The sequence below is a fragment of the Lemur catta genome, chromosome 1 (assembly GCF_020740605.2).
Source record: "Lemur catta isolate mLemCat1 chromosome 1, mLemCat1.pri, whole genome shotgun sequence".
Lineage (NCBI taxonomy): Eukaryota > Metazoa > Chordata > Mammalia > Primates > Lemuridae > Lemur > Lemur catta.
In genome coordinates, this window is record NC_059128.1 from 97,705,870 (window position 1) to 97,727,177 (window position 21,308).

The 21,308-nt window shown below is 44.7% G+C and overlaps 1 protein-coding gene across 1 annotated transcript; it reads left to right on the plus strand.

Moving 5' to 3' along the window:
* Window positions 1-19,394: 19,394 nt before the first annotated feature.
* Window positions 19,395-19,637, plus strand: LOC123631742 (NADH dehydrogenase [ubiquinone] 1 alpha subcomplex subunit 3-like). The gene has a single exon (XM_045541702.1). It carries the CDS (start codon window positions 19,395-19,397, stop codon window positions 19,635-19,637), a length of 243 nt encoding a protein of 80 aa, XP_045397658.1.
* Window positions 19,638-21,308: the final 1,671 nt, after the last annotated feature.

The window sequence follows — 21,308 nt, forward strand, 5'->3', positions numbered from 1 at the left end:
TTTCTTAGCTGCTTAAGACCCTGTGTCTCAATTACTCATAGCAGCATGAACATACCCAATGGGCTGTTTAAAAAACATATATTTTAGTGTGGAGATTTAAGCATATTATCACTTTTTTTTTTTGACAGAGTCTCACTTTGTTGCCCGGGCTAGAGTGAGTGCCGTGGTGTCTGCCTAGCTCACAGCAACCTCAAACTCCTGGGCTTAAGCGATCCTACTGCCTCAGCCTCCCGAGTAGCTGGAATACAGGCATGCGCCACCATGCCCGGCTAATTTTATCTATATATATTTTTAGTTGGCCAGATAATTTATTTCTATTTTTAGTAGAGACGGGGTCTTGCTCATGCTGGTCTCGAACTCCTGACCTCGAGCGATCCACCCGCCTCAGACTCCCAGAGGGCTAGGATTACAGGCGTGAGCCACTGCGCCCAGCCTTATTATCACTTATTGATCAGCAAAAATGATATTAATTAATAAAGGCTAGCTCCAGCAAACATGTTTATAATTAACTGAAAACATGAAATTTCCATACATATCAGGATTAGGTTATGACTCATATAAGAAAAAACCAAGTAACAGTGGTTTTAAGATAATAGAGGTTTATTTTGCTTTTACACGAAACAGGTCATCTTTCAAGGTGTTGTCTGGTGGTTCCACCATGTCAGACATCCAGGCTCCTTTATCCTTTAGGGCAACAACTCACAGTCCAGGATGCCCACTGGAGCTCCATGTTCCAGGCATTGGGGAGGAGGAAGGCAGGAAAGGCAAGGGGCCACGTTACTGCCCTAAATAAAATCAGCAACTTGGCATAGCACCTAGCACTCAGATAGCATTGGTTTTCTTTCTTTCTTTCTTTCTTTTTAAGAGACAGGGTCTAGATATGTTGCCCAGGCTGGTCTTGAACACCTGACCTCAAGTGATCTGCTGCCTAGCATTCAATGCATGTTTAACTGTTGCTCTTCCTTTCTGCAGAGTGTCAAGGAGGAAGGGAAGTCATATTTACTAATAGCTACAGAGTTCAGGGACCATGCTGGACATTTTGCATATTATCTCGTTTAATTATCAAAGTCCTATGGAGGGTCTAAGGGACAGGTGCTGCCTCTGAGTGTGTCGCCTGAGCCCAGAGTCTCAGGAGGATCACCCTCCCCTAGAGAAGTCCTAGAACTCTGTAATCTAGGGAGATCCAATGTACTTCTCTGAGATTCTTTTTGGGGGGGGGGGCGGGGACAGAGTCTCAGTCTCACTCTCTTGCCTGGGCTAGAGTGCCGTGGCATCAGCCTAGCTCACAGCAACCTCAAACTCCCAGGCTCAAGCGATCCTCCCCCTCCCAAGTAGCTGGGACTACAGGCATGTGCCGCCATGCCCAGCTAATTGTTTCTATATATTTTTAGTTGTCCGGCTAATTTCTTTCTATTTTTAGTAGAGACGGGGTCTCGCTCTTGCTCAGGCTGGTCTTGAACTCCTGAGCTCAAGCAATCCTCCTGCCTCGGCCTGCCAGAGTGCTAGGATTATAAGCATGAGCCACCACGCCCGGCCTTCTCTGAGATTTGTTTCTTCACCTTTAGACTGGGGGAGACAAACGCCCCTCACTAAATGCTGCAAGCCTTTTTCTCTTGCTAATTCAGGTTTCTGCTCAGGGAAGACTTTTCTGACCACCTCTTGAAAATAGCACCTCTTTTCATTCTTTTTCCCTTTATTTATCACTGAAATTATATGAAATACTTGTCTACTTGTGCATGAGGAGCAAGATGTTTGTTTTGTTTACCACTGTATTCCTAGTGCCTAAAACAGTGTCTGGCACATAGTAGATGCTCAATAAATATTTGCAGAGTTACAAATATTTGCCAGTTCCTGACACCTGGAAGGCACTCAACAAATACTCTACTCCCACCCCCTGTTTTAGCTGAGGACCACCCCCCTCACATTTCCTGCGCCTGGACTCAACCAGCCCCTGATATTCCTCCCTTTTCAACCTGGGACTGAGAAAATGCCCACAACTTGCCCCTCTAATCATTGGCAATATTTCACCTCAGATAATGTCAGAAGCCTTGAAGTCCTCAGGGCTGGGGTCTCCTGCACGGTGACACCTCATCCTGGGCCCCTGCTTTCCCCTGGGCCTAATGTGACCTATTTCATCTGGCCTCTTGCCATGCCCATGCTGAGAGTCACATCCTCCGTGTCTCAGGAGAGGGGAGTGCTTCCCTCGGAGTGGCTCAGCTGGCCCTGGATGGCTCAGGCCCTGAATGTTCACAGCACTTTGGGAGCACTAGCCATGTCTTCCGTTATAGCTTCCCGTTGTGGGCCTAGAGCGAGGCCCTGCAAACTCACCGTAAAGCCTTCTCTCGTTCTTCTGTCAGCAGTAACTGCTCCCTCCTCCCAGCTCTTCCTGCTCCCCACTCATGTTTAGTGCTGATCTCCTGCCTTGGATCAGAGTTACTTGTTTGCTTTCTTGCCTCCCCTGGCCCCTCCCTACCCTGCAAGCACCTCCCCAGGGCCAGGGGACAGACTTGAGTCATTGCCGTACTCCCAGTGCCTAGCACAGCACCTGATGTTTAATAGATGCATTAAAAAAAATCTTCTATTAGGATGGATAATAGGATTTCAGAGTTAAGATGACATCTTCCTTGATATGCCATCTTCCAACTTGCCAATTTAAAAGCTAATTGAGCCAGGTGTGGTGGCTCACACCTGTAATCCTAGCACTTGGGAGGCCAAGGTGGGCAGATCATTTGAGCTCAGGAGTTCAAGACCAGCCTGAGCAAGAGCGAGATCCTGTCTCTACTAAAAACAGAAAGAAATTAGCTGGACAACTAAAAACATATAGCTACTTGGGAGGCTGAGGCAGGAGGATTGCTTGAGCTCAGGAGTTTGAGGTTGCTGTGAGCTAAGCTGATGCCACGGCACTCTAGCCCAGGCAACAGAGTGAGACTCTGTCTCAAAAAAAAAAACCAAAAAAAAAAACTATAGGTCTTTTTTTCCCCAAAGATTAGTTTTGACTTTTGCATCCAAATTTTAACAATGCTTATGATAATTATATTGATTTTCTGTGTTTAAGCTGTTTCCATGTAAACTGCAGGCACCAGTTACTATGGCTGCACAGCAAATTATCCCAAAACTTAATAGCTTAAAACGATAATCATTTATTATCTCTTGCTGTTTCCGTGCACTGGAATTTAGATGCAGCAGGGATGGCTTGTGTCTCCTCCACAATGTCTGGGACCTCAGCAGGCAGACTCAAAAGTTGATTCTCTAGCTTGGCTAGAATCATCCGCAGGCTTGTTCACCTAAGGTTGGTGCTGGCTGTCACCCAGTCAGAGGCCTAGCTGGAGCTATTGACCAGAACACGTACACATGGCCTCTTGTGTAGCTGAGCCTTTGTCACAATATAGCGGCTAAGTTCCAAGGCAAGCATCTAGAGTGGGAAAGCCAGGTGGAAGCCATGTCACCTTTTATGACCTAACCTCAGAAATCATTCATTGTCACTTATGCTGTAGCCTATTGGTTGGGGCAGTTACAAAGTTCTGCCCAAATTCAGTGGAAGTGTGTCAACGTTGCTTTTAAGATGAACATGTGGGGCCTGGCATGGTGGCTCACGCCTGTAATCCTAGCACTCTGGGAAGCCAAGGCGGGTGGATCGTTTGAGCTTAGGAATTCTAGACCAGTTTGAGCAAGAGCGAGACCCCGTCTCTACTAAAAAAAAAAAAAAAAAAGAAAGAAAGAAAGAAAGAAAGAAAGAAAGAAAGAAAGAAAGAAAGAAAGAAAGAAAGAAAGAAAGAAAGAAAGAAAGAAAGAAAGAAAGAAAGAAAGAAAGAAAGAAAGAAAGAAAGAAAGAAAGAAATTAGCTGGACATCTAAAAATATATAGAAAAAATTAGCTGGGCATTGTGGTGCATGCCTATAGTCCCAGCTACTCAGGAGGCTGAGGCAGGAGGATCGCTTGAACCCAGGAGTTTGAGGTTGTTGTGAGCTAGGCTGGCGCCACGGCATTCTAGCCAGGGCAACAGAGTGAGACTCTGTCTCAAAAAAAAAAAAAAAAAAAAAAGATGAACATGTGGGATGCTCCCAGATGTACACACGTGTGCATGTGCATGTACACACATGTATGTACACACACATATATGTTGATATAGTCATCTTTGAATGACCATCAGCCACACTGTATTTCCTAAAAGTCTTGATTTTGACTTATGTTTCAGAGAGTTACAGTATGAATTTGAGTAATTCTTTCAGGAAGATTGCAAGAGGAGGTATCTGAAAGTGTTCATGAATCTCAATGTGTAGCATGTAAAACTGCCATCTTCTTTCAATTTAAAAAATTATAAAAGTGATACAATTTCATTTTAAATAATTCAAACACTGTTAACAATTTGTTGTACATATAATTATTGCAGACTGTTCTCTGCACATTTTAGCATATATTATTACTATAAAATGGAAGCATGTTGTTTTTTACCCTGTCTGATGAAGTGGATTCCCTTTCTACTCCACTTTTGTAAATGATCTATGTGTGTTTCCTCCTGCTAGCCATGGGCCTGGCCAGCTGGATCTGGTATGTTCACATCTGGGATTGTATGATGCCTTCATCCTTGCATAGCAAACAGACTGTGGAGGATATTCTTTGGTCACGACCTTTCCCATCAGAGTGGATGAGTCCAGCCAGCAGCAGGAATGTTTAAGAACCTGCACAAATTCAGTCCAGTGGCTGTTCAATTGACTTGCCCCCCCATGGTGGAGGAAGCCAGTTTTGTCTCCATGTGCACTCACGTGTGGATAGCCCTCATCTATGCGTGGGTTCTTTGCATTCTCTTTTGAACTGGTTGGAGTATCTTACTGGGACCCTTGTTAATAATGAGTTAAGATCTTGAACACTGTGTAATTTTCTTTTTTTTGAAAATTATCCTTTAAGAGTCCTTTCCTAAAAAGTTGACAAATGGTGTATTTGCCACCGTTGTATGACAAGGTAGCAGGCATGATTTGATGCTAATGATGGACAATGGAGTGAAAATATACAGATTCAGTGTGATTAGAACCACATTTAACATTCATGAGAAAAAAAGCCTGGACAAAGTGTACCAAAATGTGTTAGACTGATGTTTTTCTTCATTATATTTTCCAAAAATTTAAAAATACAGGCTAATGCTTACCTTTTTCAGGAGAAATCTAGTGAAGCTAAAGTCTAAGCCTTTGTTTTATTGATGGATTAATGATTGTTTTATGGATCTCAAAGGGCTGGGGAGAGGCCTCCTGGTCTCTATATAGCCACTGGGGTCAATGGGCAGTTCTACTGGACAGTGGAGGAGCATGTGATGATAGTAATAATAATAATCATCAGTATGTATAGTGTCCCAGGAATTATACTAAGCAGTATCTCATTTAATCCTCTCAACAGCCCTTTGAAGTAAGTATTATCAGTATGCCCATTTTACAGATGAGGAAACTGAGGTTAGGAAACTTACAAGGTTTTGGTGACTTGTCCAACTAGTATGTGGTGGAGCAGGCATTGGAACTTGGGTTATTAACCTCCTTGCTCCCCTGTGTCATGTGGGAAATGCTAGAAGTAAGTCCTAGGATCCCCTTCTGAAAAATCACCCCCACTGCCCCATCTAAGCCCTCAGAATCAATTCATCCCTGAGGCATTTACTGAACTGTCTCTGTGTCCCGGGCCCTGAGGCTAAGGCATGGCCAGAGTCTTCAGGTAACTCAGGAGCCAGGAGGAGCTGGCAGGGAGCAGGTAAGTGAGGGAGGTCTGCAATGGGGCACAAAGGAGGGGCACTGGCTTGGGGTGGGGGCAGGGTTAGGAGGTGCTTCCAGGAGGAGGTGACAGCCCACTCAGTCTTAAAGGACTAGAAGAGCCGGCCTGGTAAGGGGGCGAGGGCGTGAGGGGTTGGTAAGGCATTCAGGGCAGAGAAGGGCCTGAGCAGAGCAGAAAAGAGAAACACCAGAGAAGCACCAAAAGTACGTTTGTTCCAGCACTGCCATCCTCCTGCCTCCAGCATCTCCCCGTCCCCTGCCCTGGCTGCCACAAGCCATTTCCTTCAGTGGGAAGGTGGGCACAGTGGATTGCCAGGGACGAGCACCTGAACCTGCCAGTCACAGCCCACTTTTTTCCAGGATGTCTGGACTCAGGTCAGATCACTTCTTCCCAAGCCCTAATGATGTGTAAGTTGCAGCCCAGAGAAGGCCACGGCAGTGGGTATGCAGAGGACGTGGGGACAGTGGGCAGACCAGGCCATGGGAGGTCTGAGCAAGGGGTCTCCACACCTCTGAGGTCCAGCACACCCAGCATGGGGTCCAGAACACGTGCCAGGGCATTCTTAACTCATTTCTCATTTCCTTTAGGTTGTCCAAATTGGGTTTCTGTCACCTGTAACCAAAGACTCCTGCTGACATGGCCCCCGAGGTGGTCGGACTCAGGAGAGGGTCATTCATGCTGACTCAGGGAGGCTGACCGACAGATCAGGAAGCTGATGTGCTTATTGGGAGAAATGGGACTGCTCATTGCGTAAGCCTTTCATGTCATTATTGCTGCTATCTCCTTTCCCTGGGGAAAAGCCACCTGGATTGACAAACGGCCTCTCGGAACCTGCTTGGTGAGGAGGCCCCAGTGCCAGCAGTGATCCTTACAGCTAGTGGCTTCAAGCTAGGATTGCCCAGGAGTCAAAAAACTATTTCTGTTAAGGACCAGACAATAAACATTTTAGACTTTTCAGTCTCTGTTGCAGCTATTCAACTCTGCCACTGTAGTAAGAAAACAGCCAAAGACCAAATATAAATGAGTGTGCATACCTGTGTTCCAATAAAACTTTATTTATGGACACTGAAACTTAAATTTCATATAATTTCCATGTGTCTGAAATATTATTATTCTTTTAATTTTTTTCAACCATCAAAGAATATAAAAGCTGGGTGGGCATGTTGGCTCATGCTTATAATGTCAGCACTTTGGGAGGCCGAGGCAGGAGGATCACTTGAGACCAGAAGTTTGAGACCCCATCTCTACAAAATATATAATTTTAAAAGTTAGCTGGGTGTGCTGGTGCACACCTGTAGGCCCAGCTACTCACTCAGGAGGCTGAGGCAGGAGGATCTCTTGAGCTCAGGAGTTTAAGGCTGCAGTGAGCTGTGATGACACCACTGTACTCCAGCCTGGGCAACAGAATCAGATCCTATCTCAAAAAGAGAGAGAGAAAGAGAAAGAAAGAAAGACTATAAAAGCCATTCTTAGCTCCCAGACCAAGCAAAAACTGGTGGTGATGGACCAGGCTTGTCACACTGGCTTCCTCATCTCTGGCTATCAGTCCACGCTCTTCAGTTAACGCCCTCCTGCAGAAGTTAGGACCCATGAGTGGTTTAAGTGCTTGGAAATAATGACATTTCAGGTCTGGCTTCCCAAAATTTAGCCACAGACCACCTGGATGCAGCCACACCTGACGCTTCTAAGGGCAGTTGTCCTGCCCCCAGCCCCTGTGAGAAACCCGTTTTGTAAGCCCACCCATCCCACCCTGCACAACTGAGGGGCCAGGGGCCAGGTGGGGCACAGGCGGGCTCCACTGTCTGACTCAAGGCCTGGCTTGGAAGCACGGGCTGTCTTTTGAGAAGGGTCTTCAAAGGCACAGAGGGAAGCTGCAGTTAGAGGTGGGCTCTGTGGCCGGAGGTTGAGTAGACTCAGGGGCTGGGATGGTCACAGGAGGCCAGGTGCCAGCTAAAGTTATGGGGGCATGGAGATGGTGGGTGAGAAAGCATGACAGGTGGGGACAGATAACAGAGGGGTGTCCTGGGTGCCCTGGAGGAAGGCCGGCAGACAGACAGACTGAAAGACCAACAGAGAAGTAGACACAGCAGCTGAATCCCCGAACTGCCCCATTTCTGGCCCTTCCTGAGGCATGACTAGTGGTCTTCAGTGGATCTTCATACCAACATCCCCCTCCTGCTTCCTGGGGGTAATCCCGGCAGTCCCAGCACTTCTCTGACACAGTTTCTCAAAGCAAAGCCCTGCCCGGGGCGGTCATTTCTGCTGCTGGCCGGGCTCGTCCCTCGCAGGTGACTTTCCGATCTTACTTTCCAAGGGACTTTGCACTTCATGTCGGGGACTCCTTGCTGTCTTGGTGTCTGCAGATTGGAATGTTGCCTCAGCCAAGAAAACTCACAGTTGGGTGGTCTGGGTCTCACTTTCCTCACCTTTTAAATGGCTGTCCTGCAGCACACACCACTTGCTGTGACAATGTTAACTTTATCCGAGTCCTGTGCCTCCCAAAGGCAGTGATGGTATAGAAGTTCCCGCACCCCTTTGAGTTCCACGGAAATGGCTAACCACAAAGGACCCCCTTAATCTCACATATTCCAAGAGAAGACGGGTCTCATCCTTGCTTACTATTCCCGTAAGACCGGCTGACGACTCCCTTGTTTACCAGCCTATCTAAAACTGGTTCCCTTCTTTTTCTTCGAGACGTTCCTCATTAATGCATGTTCTCCCTATTGCAATAGCCTGAATAAAATCTTCTTAATTGTCTGGGGCATTTTGCTTTCCCAGTTATCAGGAGTCGTTTTAAGCGTCCATTGGGTGGGGCATCCGGAGTCCCGGGTTGCAGTCCTGGCTCACCAAGCCAAGCTTTCTCTTCTGGGAAGTTTCAGGTCTCAGGAGCTCCCTAAGAGCCCCCCGGAAGATGTGTGAGTGGGCAACCCAGTCCCTCGGCCCGGCGCGCGGAGGCGGGCAGAGCGAGCAGCTGTACCTTTTGCACGCTGCCACCAGAGGGCGGCGGCTCCGCGGAGGAGGGCCCGGCCTGTGCGACCGCCGGCTCCCGCAGCCTTTCCAACGCGCTGCAAGCGGACGCTAAGCTGCGTTCTTTCCGGCACCCCCAGCGCTTTCCCCAGCTTCCTCGCTGCACTCGAGGCGCCTCCTTTATGCTCTTGCAGACGGCGAGTCCCCCCCCCCCCCCCCCCCCCCCCCGGCTGCTCGTCACAAGACTCGGATGGGCAGGAGAGCTGAAAACCAGCCTGGTGACAAGGTCTCTTCCCCTCTTGTGGCCCTATGGCCCCTCCTCTCTACTTGAGACCGGGTGAAGGACGCCTGAGACAGCGGGGAATTGGGGAGGAGGGGCAGGACGGAGGGGCCCCACCGGGACTGCTTTGGGGGCAGCACTACAGCAAGCACACCATCAGCCCCTCGGAACAGCAAGACAGGAACTGTTATCCCATCTGAAAGATGGGACACAGCCTCCCAGAGAAAAAAGGTGATTGGCAGAGCTAGTAAATCAGGACAGGAACTCAGTTCTCCCGGCGCCAAACCCGGAGCTCTTGGGGTGGCGCTGCACGGTCGGAGATGGTTCACCACTTGGCAAAAGTAAACCGGTCGCCCCAGCAAAAAGGGGCACCGGACATCCTCTTTCTTCAGGACAGCGACCCCTGGACACCAAAAGGCAGATACCTGAAGTACTCAAATTGAAGTTTTAGGCCGGGTGCCCTGGCTCACGCCTGTAATCCTAGCACTCTGGGAGCCCAGGCAGCAGGGTCGCTTGAGGTCAGGAGTTCGAGACCAGCCTGAGCAAGAGTGAGCCCACCCCATCTCTACTAAAAATAGAAAGAAATTAGCCAGACAACTAAAAATATATGGAAAAAATTAGGCGGGCATGGTGGCACATGCCTGTAGGCCCAGCCACTAGTGAGGCAGGAGGATCGCTTGAGCTCAGGAGTCTGAGGTTGCTGTGAGCTAGGCTGAGGCCACGGCACTCTAACCCCAGGCAACAGGGTGAGACTCTGTCTCAAAAAAAAAAAGAGAGAGAGAATAAAAAATTAAAATTCATCAGTAACCCCCGCACCCCCATAGATACCGGTTTTTCTTTCTAGTTGGTTCCTTTCCCAACTGTTGGTTTCTTTTCCAATACTGTTACTCAAAATGTGAGTAACAGTATTAACTGTAGAGGAATGTTGTGAGCACTGAGTGAGAGAATGTATGCAATAGCGAACATTCCAGAAGTGTTAGCTATTTTCATTATGTATGTAACAATCATTTATGTGCTGCTGTTTTCACCTACAACATTGCTTCATGAAGTTTCCCATTCAACTATTCTTTTGGAATTATATTTTTAGTGATTGTACAGTATTTCTTTATATTTAAGTACAATTTATTTAAGTTACCCCCTATTGTTGAATCTTTAGATTGTTTCCAACTTTTACTGTTATAATAACAGTGAGATTAACGTCTTTAAAGATCTATCCTTGTCAGCATTTCTGATTATTTCCTTGGATGGATTTCTAGAGGTAGGATTACTGGGACAAAGGGCGCAAATATTTTTCAGGCTTTTGATTCAGGTTACCAAACTGCTTCCCAGAAAGATCCTGCCAATTTACACGCCCACCTGCAGTGCATGAGAATGCCTGTCCCACTGCACACACAAAGGAGGGATCTTTTCTTAGGATGAGTGAGATTTGAGGATGTTGCCAGACCAAGGAGAAGGAACCCCATAGTGAGGGAGAGTTTAAATTTCAGGAGAGAGAAGGGATGTCTAAAGAAGTGAAGTCCATGGGAGAAAGGAAGGGAGGTTTGGAGCAGATTTACAGAGATTGCCTTGGACTTCAGAAGGGACACCTCATTTCCTGAGACTGGCGGAAAGACGTGTGATTGGGTGTGGATATAGAGTCACTGTAAGTAGGCAGGTGAGATTCAAGAGGCTAGTCTCTAGGGGTCACCTTTTCTCAGTCAAGCAGGAGGCTGGGTCATCTACTCAAAGGTAAAGGGAGGGTGAGAAGGGGATTTGAGTAAAGGGGTCCAACTCTTTTGCTTGAAGAAAATAAAAGTGTTGACAGTCCGGTTGCGGTGGATGACTTTGAGTGTGCTGTGCCACCATTATGCAGGGCTGTGGGTACTTTCACTACAGCATGCAGCCCCTGGGCAAAGAAAAAGTTGCACAGGTTAATTTAAATCAAATCATTCAAAACGTGCTAAACAGTAGAAAAATGATTTTGGGGAGCTGGGAGGATTCATTGTAGTGAAAAGTTTACAAGTTTCTGGAGTTGTACCAAACTTTCAAGGAACAGTTAATTTCTATCTCATATAAGTTGTTCCAGAAGATTAGAAAAGAACAAAAGCTGCCCATATCATGTGATGAAACCAATGTGATCTTGATTTCCAAAATCAGTAAGGACAAAGCAATAAATGAAAATTTTGGCTGGGCTCAGTGGGTCATGCCTGTGATCCTAGCACAGAAGGCCAAGGCGGATGGCTTGAGGCCAGGAATTTGAGACCAGCTTGGGCAATAGCAAGACCCTGTCTCTACAATAAAAAAAATTAGCCAGGTGTGATGGTGCAGACCTGTAATCCCAGCTATTCAGGAGGCTGAGAAAGGAGGACCACTTGAGCCCAAGAGTTTGAGGTTGCTGTGAGCTAGGCTGAGCCACAGCACTCTAGCCTGGGTGACAGAGTAAGACTTTGTCTCAAAAAAAAAAAAAAAAAAAAAAAAGAACAAAACAACATTGTTTTAGCCCAAAAACAGGCCAATAGACCATGGAATGGAATAGAAAACTCAAAGCCAATAGTATACAGGTGGGAGACATCACAAATCAGTGAAGAAAGGGCAGATTAAAACAGTTCACTACATGGAGAAAAATGAAACAGAATCCCTACCTTATACCAAATAAAAATGTGTGATATATACCAAATAAGACTTCAAGGTCAAAAATAAAACTCCAAAGTTAATAGAAGAAAATATAGAAGAGTATCTTTGGGACCTGGGTTCAGAGAGGGACTACTTAAACAAAACTTCAAAAGCACAAACCAGAAAGCAAAAAATTGATGAACTGGATGACATCAAAATTAATTATTTCTGTACAAAAGAGGATACCATGGACAACAGGTATAGGAATGGGAGAAGATATTTACATTTCTAAAAATGCTAAATACATAGAATATACAAATATAGCTATCACTTGGTATTCATGGGGGATTCGTTCCACGAGCCCCCTCAGATATTAAAATCCAAGAATACTCAAGTCTCTTATTTAAAATGGCATAGTGTTTGCACATAACCTAACCACACCCTCCTGTGTACTTTAAATCATCTCTAGATTACCTATAATACAATGTAATGCCATGTAAATAATTATTATACTCCATTGGTTTTTTTATTTGTATTTTTAAATTTGTGTATTGTTATTTTTTATTTTATTTAAATTTTTTGAATATTTTCAATCTGCAGTTGGTTGGATCCAAGGATGTGGAACCCATGGGTACAGAGAGCCAACTGTAACCCACACAAACCACTAAGCTAAAGGGGTATCCCGGTTTCCCATCCAGTATGTAAGGAGCTTGGACATCTTCACCCTGCTGTAACAAGTAAAAAGCTGAATGAACTGAAAAACCAGCAACTCTTCTTAGATCCAGCAGAGAATTGAGGTCATAGGGCAAATCATTGCCCCTAAAATTAAAGACAGGTGGATACTTACAACTTACTAATTAGAAATCCATGAGCAGGAACCTCCCCAGGAAGCAGTACTAGGACAGGAAAACCTGAACCGTAATCGATGAATTGCTGGGAGTTCAGTGTGGGCAAATCTGTTAAAAACTTCAAAGGGAGCCCAGTCTTAGAAGAGACCCACACTTTGGTGAATTTTACCCCTAGGAGCTCTGTCAGGTTCTCACAGTGAATATCAGAGAAAAATCCCCTCCTGCTTCTTGCAGGGGGAGAGAAGTCACCATTGTGAAATAGCCAGTGTTCTGATCTTTTTAGCCAGGTATGGTGGCACATGCCTGTAGTCCCAGCTATTCAGGAGGCTACCACAGGAGGATTTGCCCTCAGGAGAAACTATTTTACCAGAACTTGATCTTCTGGGGTTTTATCAGAGCCTCTCTGACCTGGAGCAAGGGAAATACCCAACTCCAACCCGCTTTAGCCATCCTGCCCTACCTAAGCGGGCGAAAAACCTGAGAAGTGCCTATGAAGTTCATAGCCCAAGGCACAGGTCACTAAAGACCAAGACCTAATCATAGCACCCCAGAATGCCTCCCTTCCCCCCATGTCTTACCCCCACATCAAAGCCCTACTTACTGCAGCTCCTTTTGCCCAGTGCATCATGTCTGGCTTTTAACGGAAAAAATTACAAAGCATGCTAAAAGGCAAAACACTTGAAGAGACAGAGCAAACATGAGAACCAGACTCAGATATGGCATAAGATAATATGATTATTTAAAATATCTATGATAGTATGATGTAGAATAGTATTTTAAAATAACTATGACTAATTTAAAACAACTATTATTAATATGCTAAAGGTTTTAATGGATAAAGTAGACAACATTCAAGAACAAATGGGCAACATAAGCAGAGAGACAAAAATTCTAACAAAAAATCAGAAAGAAATGTTAGAGATCAAAAACAATGTAACAGAAACGAAGACTGCTTCTGATGGACTCATTAGTAGACTGAACACTGCTGAGGAAAGAACCTCTGAGCTTGAGAATATACCAATAAAAACTTCCCAAACTGAAAAGCAAAGAGAAAAAAGACTAAAAAAACACCAAAACAAAACAATGGAACAGGATATCCAAGAACTGGGACAACTACAAGTGATGTAACATATATGTAATGGGAATGCCAGAAGGAGAATAAAGAGAAAAAGGAATAGAAGAAATATCTGAAGCAATAATGACTGAGAATTTCTTCAAATTAATGTCAGACACCAACACAGATTCAGGAAGCTCAGAGAACACCAAGTAGGATAAATGCCCAAAATCTACACCTAGCATATTATGTTCAAATTGCAGAAAATCAAAGATTAAGAAAAAATTTTCAAAAAAGCCAGAGCAAGAAACCCAGATCACCTACAGAGGAGCATAGATAAGAATCTGACTACTCAGACCATGCAAGTAAAAATAAAGTAGGGTGAAATATATAAAGTGTTGAGAGAAAAAACCCACCAACTTAAAATTCTATGTCCTGTGAAATTATCCTTCAAAACTGAAGGAAAGCTGGGTGCAGTGGCTCATGCCTAGCACTTTGAGAGGCTGGGGTGGGAGGATGGCTTGAAGGGCAGGAATTTGAGACCAGCCTGGGTGATAGTGAGACACCCTTTCTACAAAAAATTAAAAAAAATAAATAGCTGAGTGTGCCTATAGTCCCAAGTACTCTGGAGGCTGAGGCAGGAGGATCGCTTGGAGCCCAGGAGTTGGAGGTTGGTTGCAGTGAGCTATGATAAGGCCACTGCACTCTAGCTCAGGAGACAGACTGAGACTCTATCTCAAAAAAAAAAAAAAAAATTACAAACATCTGCTTTTCAAAAGACACTGTTAGGAAAATGAAAAGCCTAAGCCACAGCCTGGGAGAAAAAGTTTGCAAAACACACATATGATAAAGGATTTTATGACGATCATCAATTTATTGCTTCTTAGCTCCAAATCCACTTTCTTATCTGCTCTGTGATAATGGAGGTATCTATCTTTCCTTTGACATTTGGTGTGATGTTAAGGAAGCAGAGGACACTGGAGGAGGAAGAAATTTTCTCTTATTGTTTCACTTGTCCTGCAGAGGGCAGCTTCTCCAGCTCTCAGTTCTTGCAGCGCAGGGTAACCAGCCGTGCCCAGCTGCCAGAAGCTTCCCTTAGCACCTTCTCAGAGTGGGCTTCCCCCAGCACCCAGCATCTGAGAAACTTTGCAGTGAATTTCAAGGTATGGCACCTCCCTGAAAAAACATCCCCTAGGACCTGCAGGGAAGATTCCAGTATTCCACTGGGGAGCTGCTTCAGTGTCTTCTGCACCATCCAGTGAGCCATGCTGTGCTGTCCCCAGCAAGGTCTGTAGTTCCTTCTCAGGCGCTGCAGCTCAGCCCTGCCGGTAGTGGCCATCCTCTGTATTTGCTATTCTTGCATTTGTCAAAGTTCCTGCTAACTCTCATGAGTCAATTTCCCATTATCCAATCTCTTGTTAATATCTCTGTTAAACTTTCCCTGTGGAAATTACTGTGTTTTCTGTCTCCTAATTAGACTCTGACTGATACTGAATTCTATCTAGTATACATAAAGAAACCTTACAGCTCAATAATAAATAAAATGAACACTCACTTAAAAAGTGAACAAAAGATTTAAACAGACGCACTTCACCAAATAAGATATAAGCACATAAAAGGATTCTCAACATGATTAATAGAGAATTGCAAATTAAAACCACAACAAGATATCATTACATCATAAAAGGGCTCAAATTAAAAAAGGTGAAAATACAATCTGAGGATGCAGTGCAAATGGGACTCTCATACATTGTTGGTGGGGATGCAAAGTGATACACTTTGGAATACAGTTTGACAATTTCTTATAAAGTTAAATATACACATATGTATATATGTCATTGTTTTATCTGCAATTCCTTAATGACAAATGATGTTGAGAATATTTTTTTATGTGTATTCGCCATCTGTTTATCTTCTTTGGTGAGGTATCTGTTCAGATGTTTTGCCCATTTTTAAATTGGGTTGTTTGTTATTGTTAAGGTTTAAGAGTTCTTTGCATATTTTGTATACAAGTACTTTATCAGATATATGTTTGGTAAATATCTTCTACAGTCTGTGGCTTTTTCATTCTCTTTTTTTTTTTTTTTTTTTTTGAGACAGAGTCTCACTCTGTTGCCTGGGCTAGAGTGCCATGGCGTCAGCCTGGCTCACAGGCAACCTCAAATTCCTGGGCTCAAGCAATCCTTCTGCCTCAGCCTCCCGAGTAGCTGGGACTACAGGCATGCGCCACCATGCCTGGCTAATTTTTTCTATATATTTTTAGTTGTCTAGATAATTTCTTTCTTTTTTTTTTTGTTAGTAGAGCCAGGGGTCCTGCTGTTGCTCAGGCTGGTCTCGAACTCCTGAGCTCAAATGATCTGCCCGTCTCGGCCTCCCAGAGTGCTAGGATTACAGGCGTGAGCCCCCACGCCTGGCCTATTCCATGTCTTCTTAACACTATAAGTAATACTAGGAAAGGAACAAGTATGCACTATGGCAGAATACATGAATTAATTTATTTTACTATTTAAAATTATAATGGAATTTAAATATATATAATTATGACTACAGTTATGACAAATTGTACTTGAATTATCAGTTTCTCCATTTTTGATTTGGTAATTGTTGCTGTTGTGTGGTTCCTAACAGAAATGATCCCTGGGTCATACTCTCTCCTGCGCCTCCTAGATGTAGATGAAGTCTTTGTATCTGATCCATCTCCCCTGCCTCCTTCCCTACTAAGACTTCATCTATAAGGGCCAGGCAGGGTGGCTCATGCTTGTAATCCTAGCACTTTGGGAGGCTGAGGCCAGGAGTTCAAGACCAGTCTGGGCAATAGTGAGACCCCTGTCTCTACAAAAAATAAAAATAAAAAAAATTAGCTGGGCATGGCAGTGTACACCTGCAGTCCCAGCTACTTGGAAGGGTGAGGCAGGAGGATGGTTTGAGCCCAGGAGTTTGAGGCCAGCCTGGGCAACACAGTGAGATCCCTTCACCATCTCTTAAAAAATTAAAATTAAAAAAGGAATTTATCAGCCAGGCTCACGCCTGTAATCCTAGCACTCTGGGAGGCCGAGGCAGGTGGATCATTTGAGCTCAGGAGTTCGAGACCAGCCTGAGCAAGAGCAAGACCCCGTCTCTACTAAAAATAGAAAGAAATTATATGGACAGCTAAAAATATATATAGAAAAATTAGCCGGGCATGGTGGCAGATGCCTGTAGTCCTACCTAGTTGGGAGGCTGAGGCAGTAGGATTGCTTGAGCCCAGGAGTTTGAGGTTGCTGTGAGCTAGGCTGACGCCACAGCACTCTAGTCCAGACAACAGAGTGAGATGCTGTCTCAAAAAAAAAAAAACAAACCGGAATTTATCTATGGGTAAAACGAAGAAGAAAATACAAGTAAATATGAAAATCACAACTCACAGGCAGCAATATTGTTTTAATCCCTAAAACTGGGGGAGTGGGGAGGGCAAGGGCAATATACATAATCTAAATTTTTGTACCCCCACAATATGCTGAAATAATAATAAAAAAATTTTTTTAAATCCCTAAAACTATTTGTGGTGCAATTGTCAGGGGTACTGGCCACTAGCTGAGGTCACGGGAAATTCCAGGTAGCTCACTGTACCAGCCACATCTCTGCTTCTCAAGAAAGCAAATTGTAATGCAAGGGAGTAAGGATGCCTTATGCCATTTGAATGCACTCTAATTGTTCACAGTTAATTAATTAATTTCAAATTAGGAGGTATTTCAGGCAAGCAACAAGACAGTATACTGTCCACCTAGCTTAAGATATAAAACATTACAGATGCAATTAAGTTTCCCTCTGATTAAAACAAAACAAAACAAACACCTTCCCCCCGCCCCCCCCCCAACATGCACTTTTATTGAAGTATAGTATAGATGGGTAATTTGCTTTTAACAAATGATGTTCAAAATTCAGTTATGGAAGCACCAATTGTGATCTATTTCCTGAGACAACTGCCTTTAGCGATGACATAACAAGGTGTTGCAATAATATACCTGCTGGAAAATGTATTTCTCAAAACATCAAATTCATGATGGAAACAATGTCTTTTGACTTCCCCCATTATAAGATATCATTTCCACACTTTGTCCTGTTGAATATATAAATGCAAACAATTCAACATACAAAAATATAAGACTATAGGCCGGGCGCGGTGGCTCACGCCTGTAATCCTAGCACTCTGGGAGGCCGAAGTGGGAGGATCGCTTGAGGTCAGGAGTTCGAGACCAGCCTGAGCAAGAACAAGACCCCCATGTCTACTAAAACTGGAAAGAAATGATATGGACAGCTAAAAATATATATATAGAAAAATTAGCCGGGCATGGTGGCGCATGCCTGTAGTCCCAGCTACTCGGGAGGCTGAGGCAGAAGGATTGCTTGAGCCCAGGAATTTGAGGTTGCTGCGAGCTAGGCTGACGCCATGGCACTCTAGCCCAGGCAACAGAGCGAGACTCTGTCTCAAAAAAAAAAAAAAAAAAAAACCCAAAAAGATAAGACTATAATAAAGGAGAAGTCAGTCTCTTGTCCACCACGTAAGGACTCGTGATTTATTCTTCCAGAAGGCAGCTATGACTACAGTTTCTCGTGTATCCTTCCAGAGATAATCTACATATTCAACGAATTTTCACTATATATATCTGCATAAAACAGAAACACAATTATCCTGGCTTAACCAAAGAGGAGTTTGCATTTCTCCTGATGAGAGGTCTGGAGGTGGGCAGTCAGGGTGGGTGCAGCCTGGCCACGGAAGCATCAGTGTCCCGGCTTCTTCCCATCTTCCCACTCTGTTAAACCGAACCCGTGGCTTTGGCCATCTTGTTTATTAAGTCCCACGGCCACAAGTTGACGGCTCCACCTTCACTCTCACACTGGCATTTCAGAAATCAAGGAGTAGGAAGAAAGAAAGGGAAAGACGATGCCTGAATTAAAGCAGAAACGTTCTCAGAGATCTCCAGCTGTCTCCTCTTTATATCTCTGTGACCACAGGGGTGTCACATGGCCACTTGGAGGAAGCCTGGGAAGTGAAATATTTTCTCTGGGCTCATTCTCCTCTCATCAAAATTTCTCTTAGTAAAGAACAGAAGCAAATAATTGCATACTACATCTGTTAATCCTACTTTGCTTTTTCCATTTAACTGCCATGTATGATTCAACATAGGTTTCCTTCTCAGAATACAGACTTTCAAAGTCAGTTAGATGCATTTCTTTATTTATTCATTTAACCAATAAAAATCTGTTGCTAATTAATGTGGTAGAGACCAATTGCTTTACGATGTCTGTTTCTGATGTTTTTAGAACCACAGATGTTTAGCTGGACACGGGCCACCGAGAACAGGACTAAATTTCCAAGCTTTCAGCTAGGTGTGGCCATGTGACTAAGCTCCGGCCTATGGGATGAGAACAGAAGTGATATATGCCTTTGAAAAGGATATGGGTGCCTTCCCCTTCCTCTTCTTCCCCTTCCTGCTGGCTGCGTGGTGGACCCGGCGGTGCTCCACCATACAGATGAGATGTTGCACGTAACAGCAGCCAAATCTACATCCTAGCTAATATCTCTGTGAACGCGCCAGACACTGTGCTACGGGCTCAGGATACAAAAAAACCATAAAATTAAGTTCCTGCCTTCTAGGAGCTCAAAATATTGTGGGGAAGACCAAAGAGTAAACAAACACCTTTGAAGTCTTGCCGTCAGTGCTGTGGTAGCCTCAGGGCCTTTGGAACCCAGCACAGCCAATCACCTACCATGCCCCTGGCCTTGTCTATTTGAGCATCTGTCCAGCCATCCATGCATTTATTCATTTGCCTACTTACCCGTAGATCAGTCCATCTATCACCCACCCATTCCTGCTTCCATTCATTCATCCATCCATCCCGGTCCTCGCTGCCGCCACTTGAGATGGCCTCAAGACTCACCACCTTCCTCAAGAATGCTTGGGACAATGAGCCAGTGCTGGTCATGTCCTTCACCATCGTGGGCCTTGCTATAATTCTGCTGCCACTCAGCTCCTACACCAAATACTCCATCATGATCAACAAGGCCACGCCCTACAACTACCCAGTGCCCGTCCAAGATGATGGGAACATGCCTGACATGCCCAGCCACCCCCTGGCCCCCAGGGCCCAAGCTTGGAGTGGCTGAAGAAACTGTGAGCACCTCCATCTACAGGGAGGAGGTTCCTCCTCCCCATGACCCCCAATAAAAATGTGAAAATCTGAAAAAAAAAATTCATCCATCTCTGCCACATATCTCACAAGGATCCTGCAGTTATTATTTTTGTAGAGAATTATTATGCATGACCCATTCTGATGTATTTTTCTCAGAATCAAGCCAATCAAAACGGCACCTTTGGCCAGGCACGGTGGCTTATGCCTGTAATCCTAGCCCCCTGGGAGGCTGAGGCGGGTGGATCGCTCCAGGTCAGGAGTTCGAGACCAGCCTGAGTGAGACCCCGTCTCTACTAAAAATAGAAATAAATTATCTGGACAACTAAAAAATATATATAAAAAAAAATTAGCTGGGCATGGTGGCGCATGCCTGTAGTCCCAGCTACACGGGAGGCTGAGGCAGTAGGATCGCTTAAGCCCAGGAGTTTGAGGTTGCTGTGAGCTAGGCTGATGCCATGGCAACTCACTCTAGCCCGGGCAACAAAGTGAGATTCTGTCTCAAAAACAAAAAACAAAAAATGGCACCTTTTACATCCATTTTAACAAATGCCAGGCACCAAGATCACCATACACATGCAATAGAATGATGAAATTTCATGTTCAAATCACATAGTAAAATGCTGATTTGTGCACTTGTTTAGATTTTCCTAGGTAATAAAAATGACATAGTCATTAGATAGCTTTTTTTCAGGGAGTTCCTCCCACTTCTCCTGAGTTGGTTGTGACATCAGTACTCTAGCTGTGTACCCCCATATTCTTGAGGGACAGGGTAAGTTGGAGTGCCCACCAAGGAAGGCCAGCAGGCTTCATTCACCTCCACGGAGTGAGACTCACTGTTGTCCTCTCTCCCTCATTTAGGCTGTTTAATACTTTGCAAAACTCCTCTTGATAACTCTTAGTTGTTAAGGATCCAGATTATGGCAAGAACATAGTCAAGGCATGAAATTTTGTTTAAGAAGAAAATATAGTTGTGTTAAGAAATTAAATGGAGGCCGGGCACGGTGGCTCACGCCTGTAATCCTAGCACTCTGGGAGGCTGAGGCGGGAGGATCGCTCGAGGTCAGGAGTTCGAGACCAGCCTGAGCAAGAGCAAGACCCTGTCTGTACTAAAAATAGAAGGAAATTATATGGACAACTAAAAATATACAGAAAAAAATTAGCTGGGCGTGGTGACACATGCCTGTAGTCCCAGCTACTCAGGAGGCGGAGGCAGGAGGATTGCTTGAGCCCAGGAGTTTGAGGTTGCTGTGAGCTAGGCTGACGCCACGGCACTCTAGCCTGGGGAACAGAGTGAGACTCTGTCTCAAAAAAAAAAAAAAAATTAAATGGCTCGCATATTGACCCCCATGAATGCATAGTGACTTATTTACCAAAAACACTGAATTTATTTGGTATTAAACATTAGATACCAAACTTCGAACAAACTTAAGCAGTTAAGTCTAATATTAATGGAGATGAATTGGGGGCAGAAGCGAGCAAGGCGAGGGGAGAAAGGGACGAAGGGGTGAATTTTTCTTCTTGAAATCTAAAAGCCCTGGAACATGTGTGGAAATTCAGCCCTGTTCTTGGTTCTGGGGAGATACAAAAATCGGATCCCTTCTGCCCCTCCCTGCCCCTGAAGGCAGGAAATTTCCTGTCTACTCAA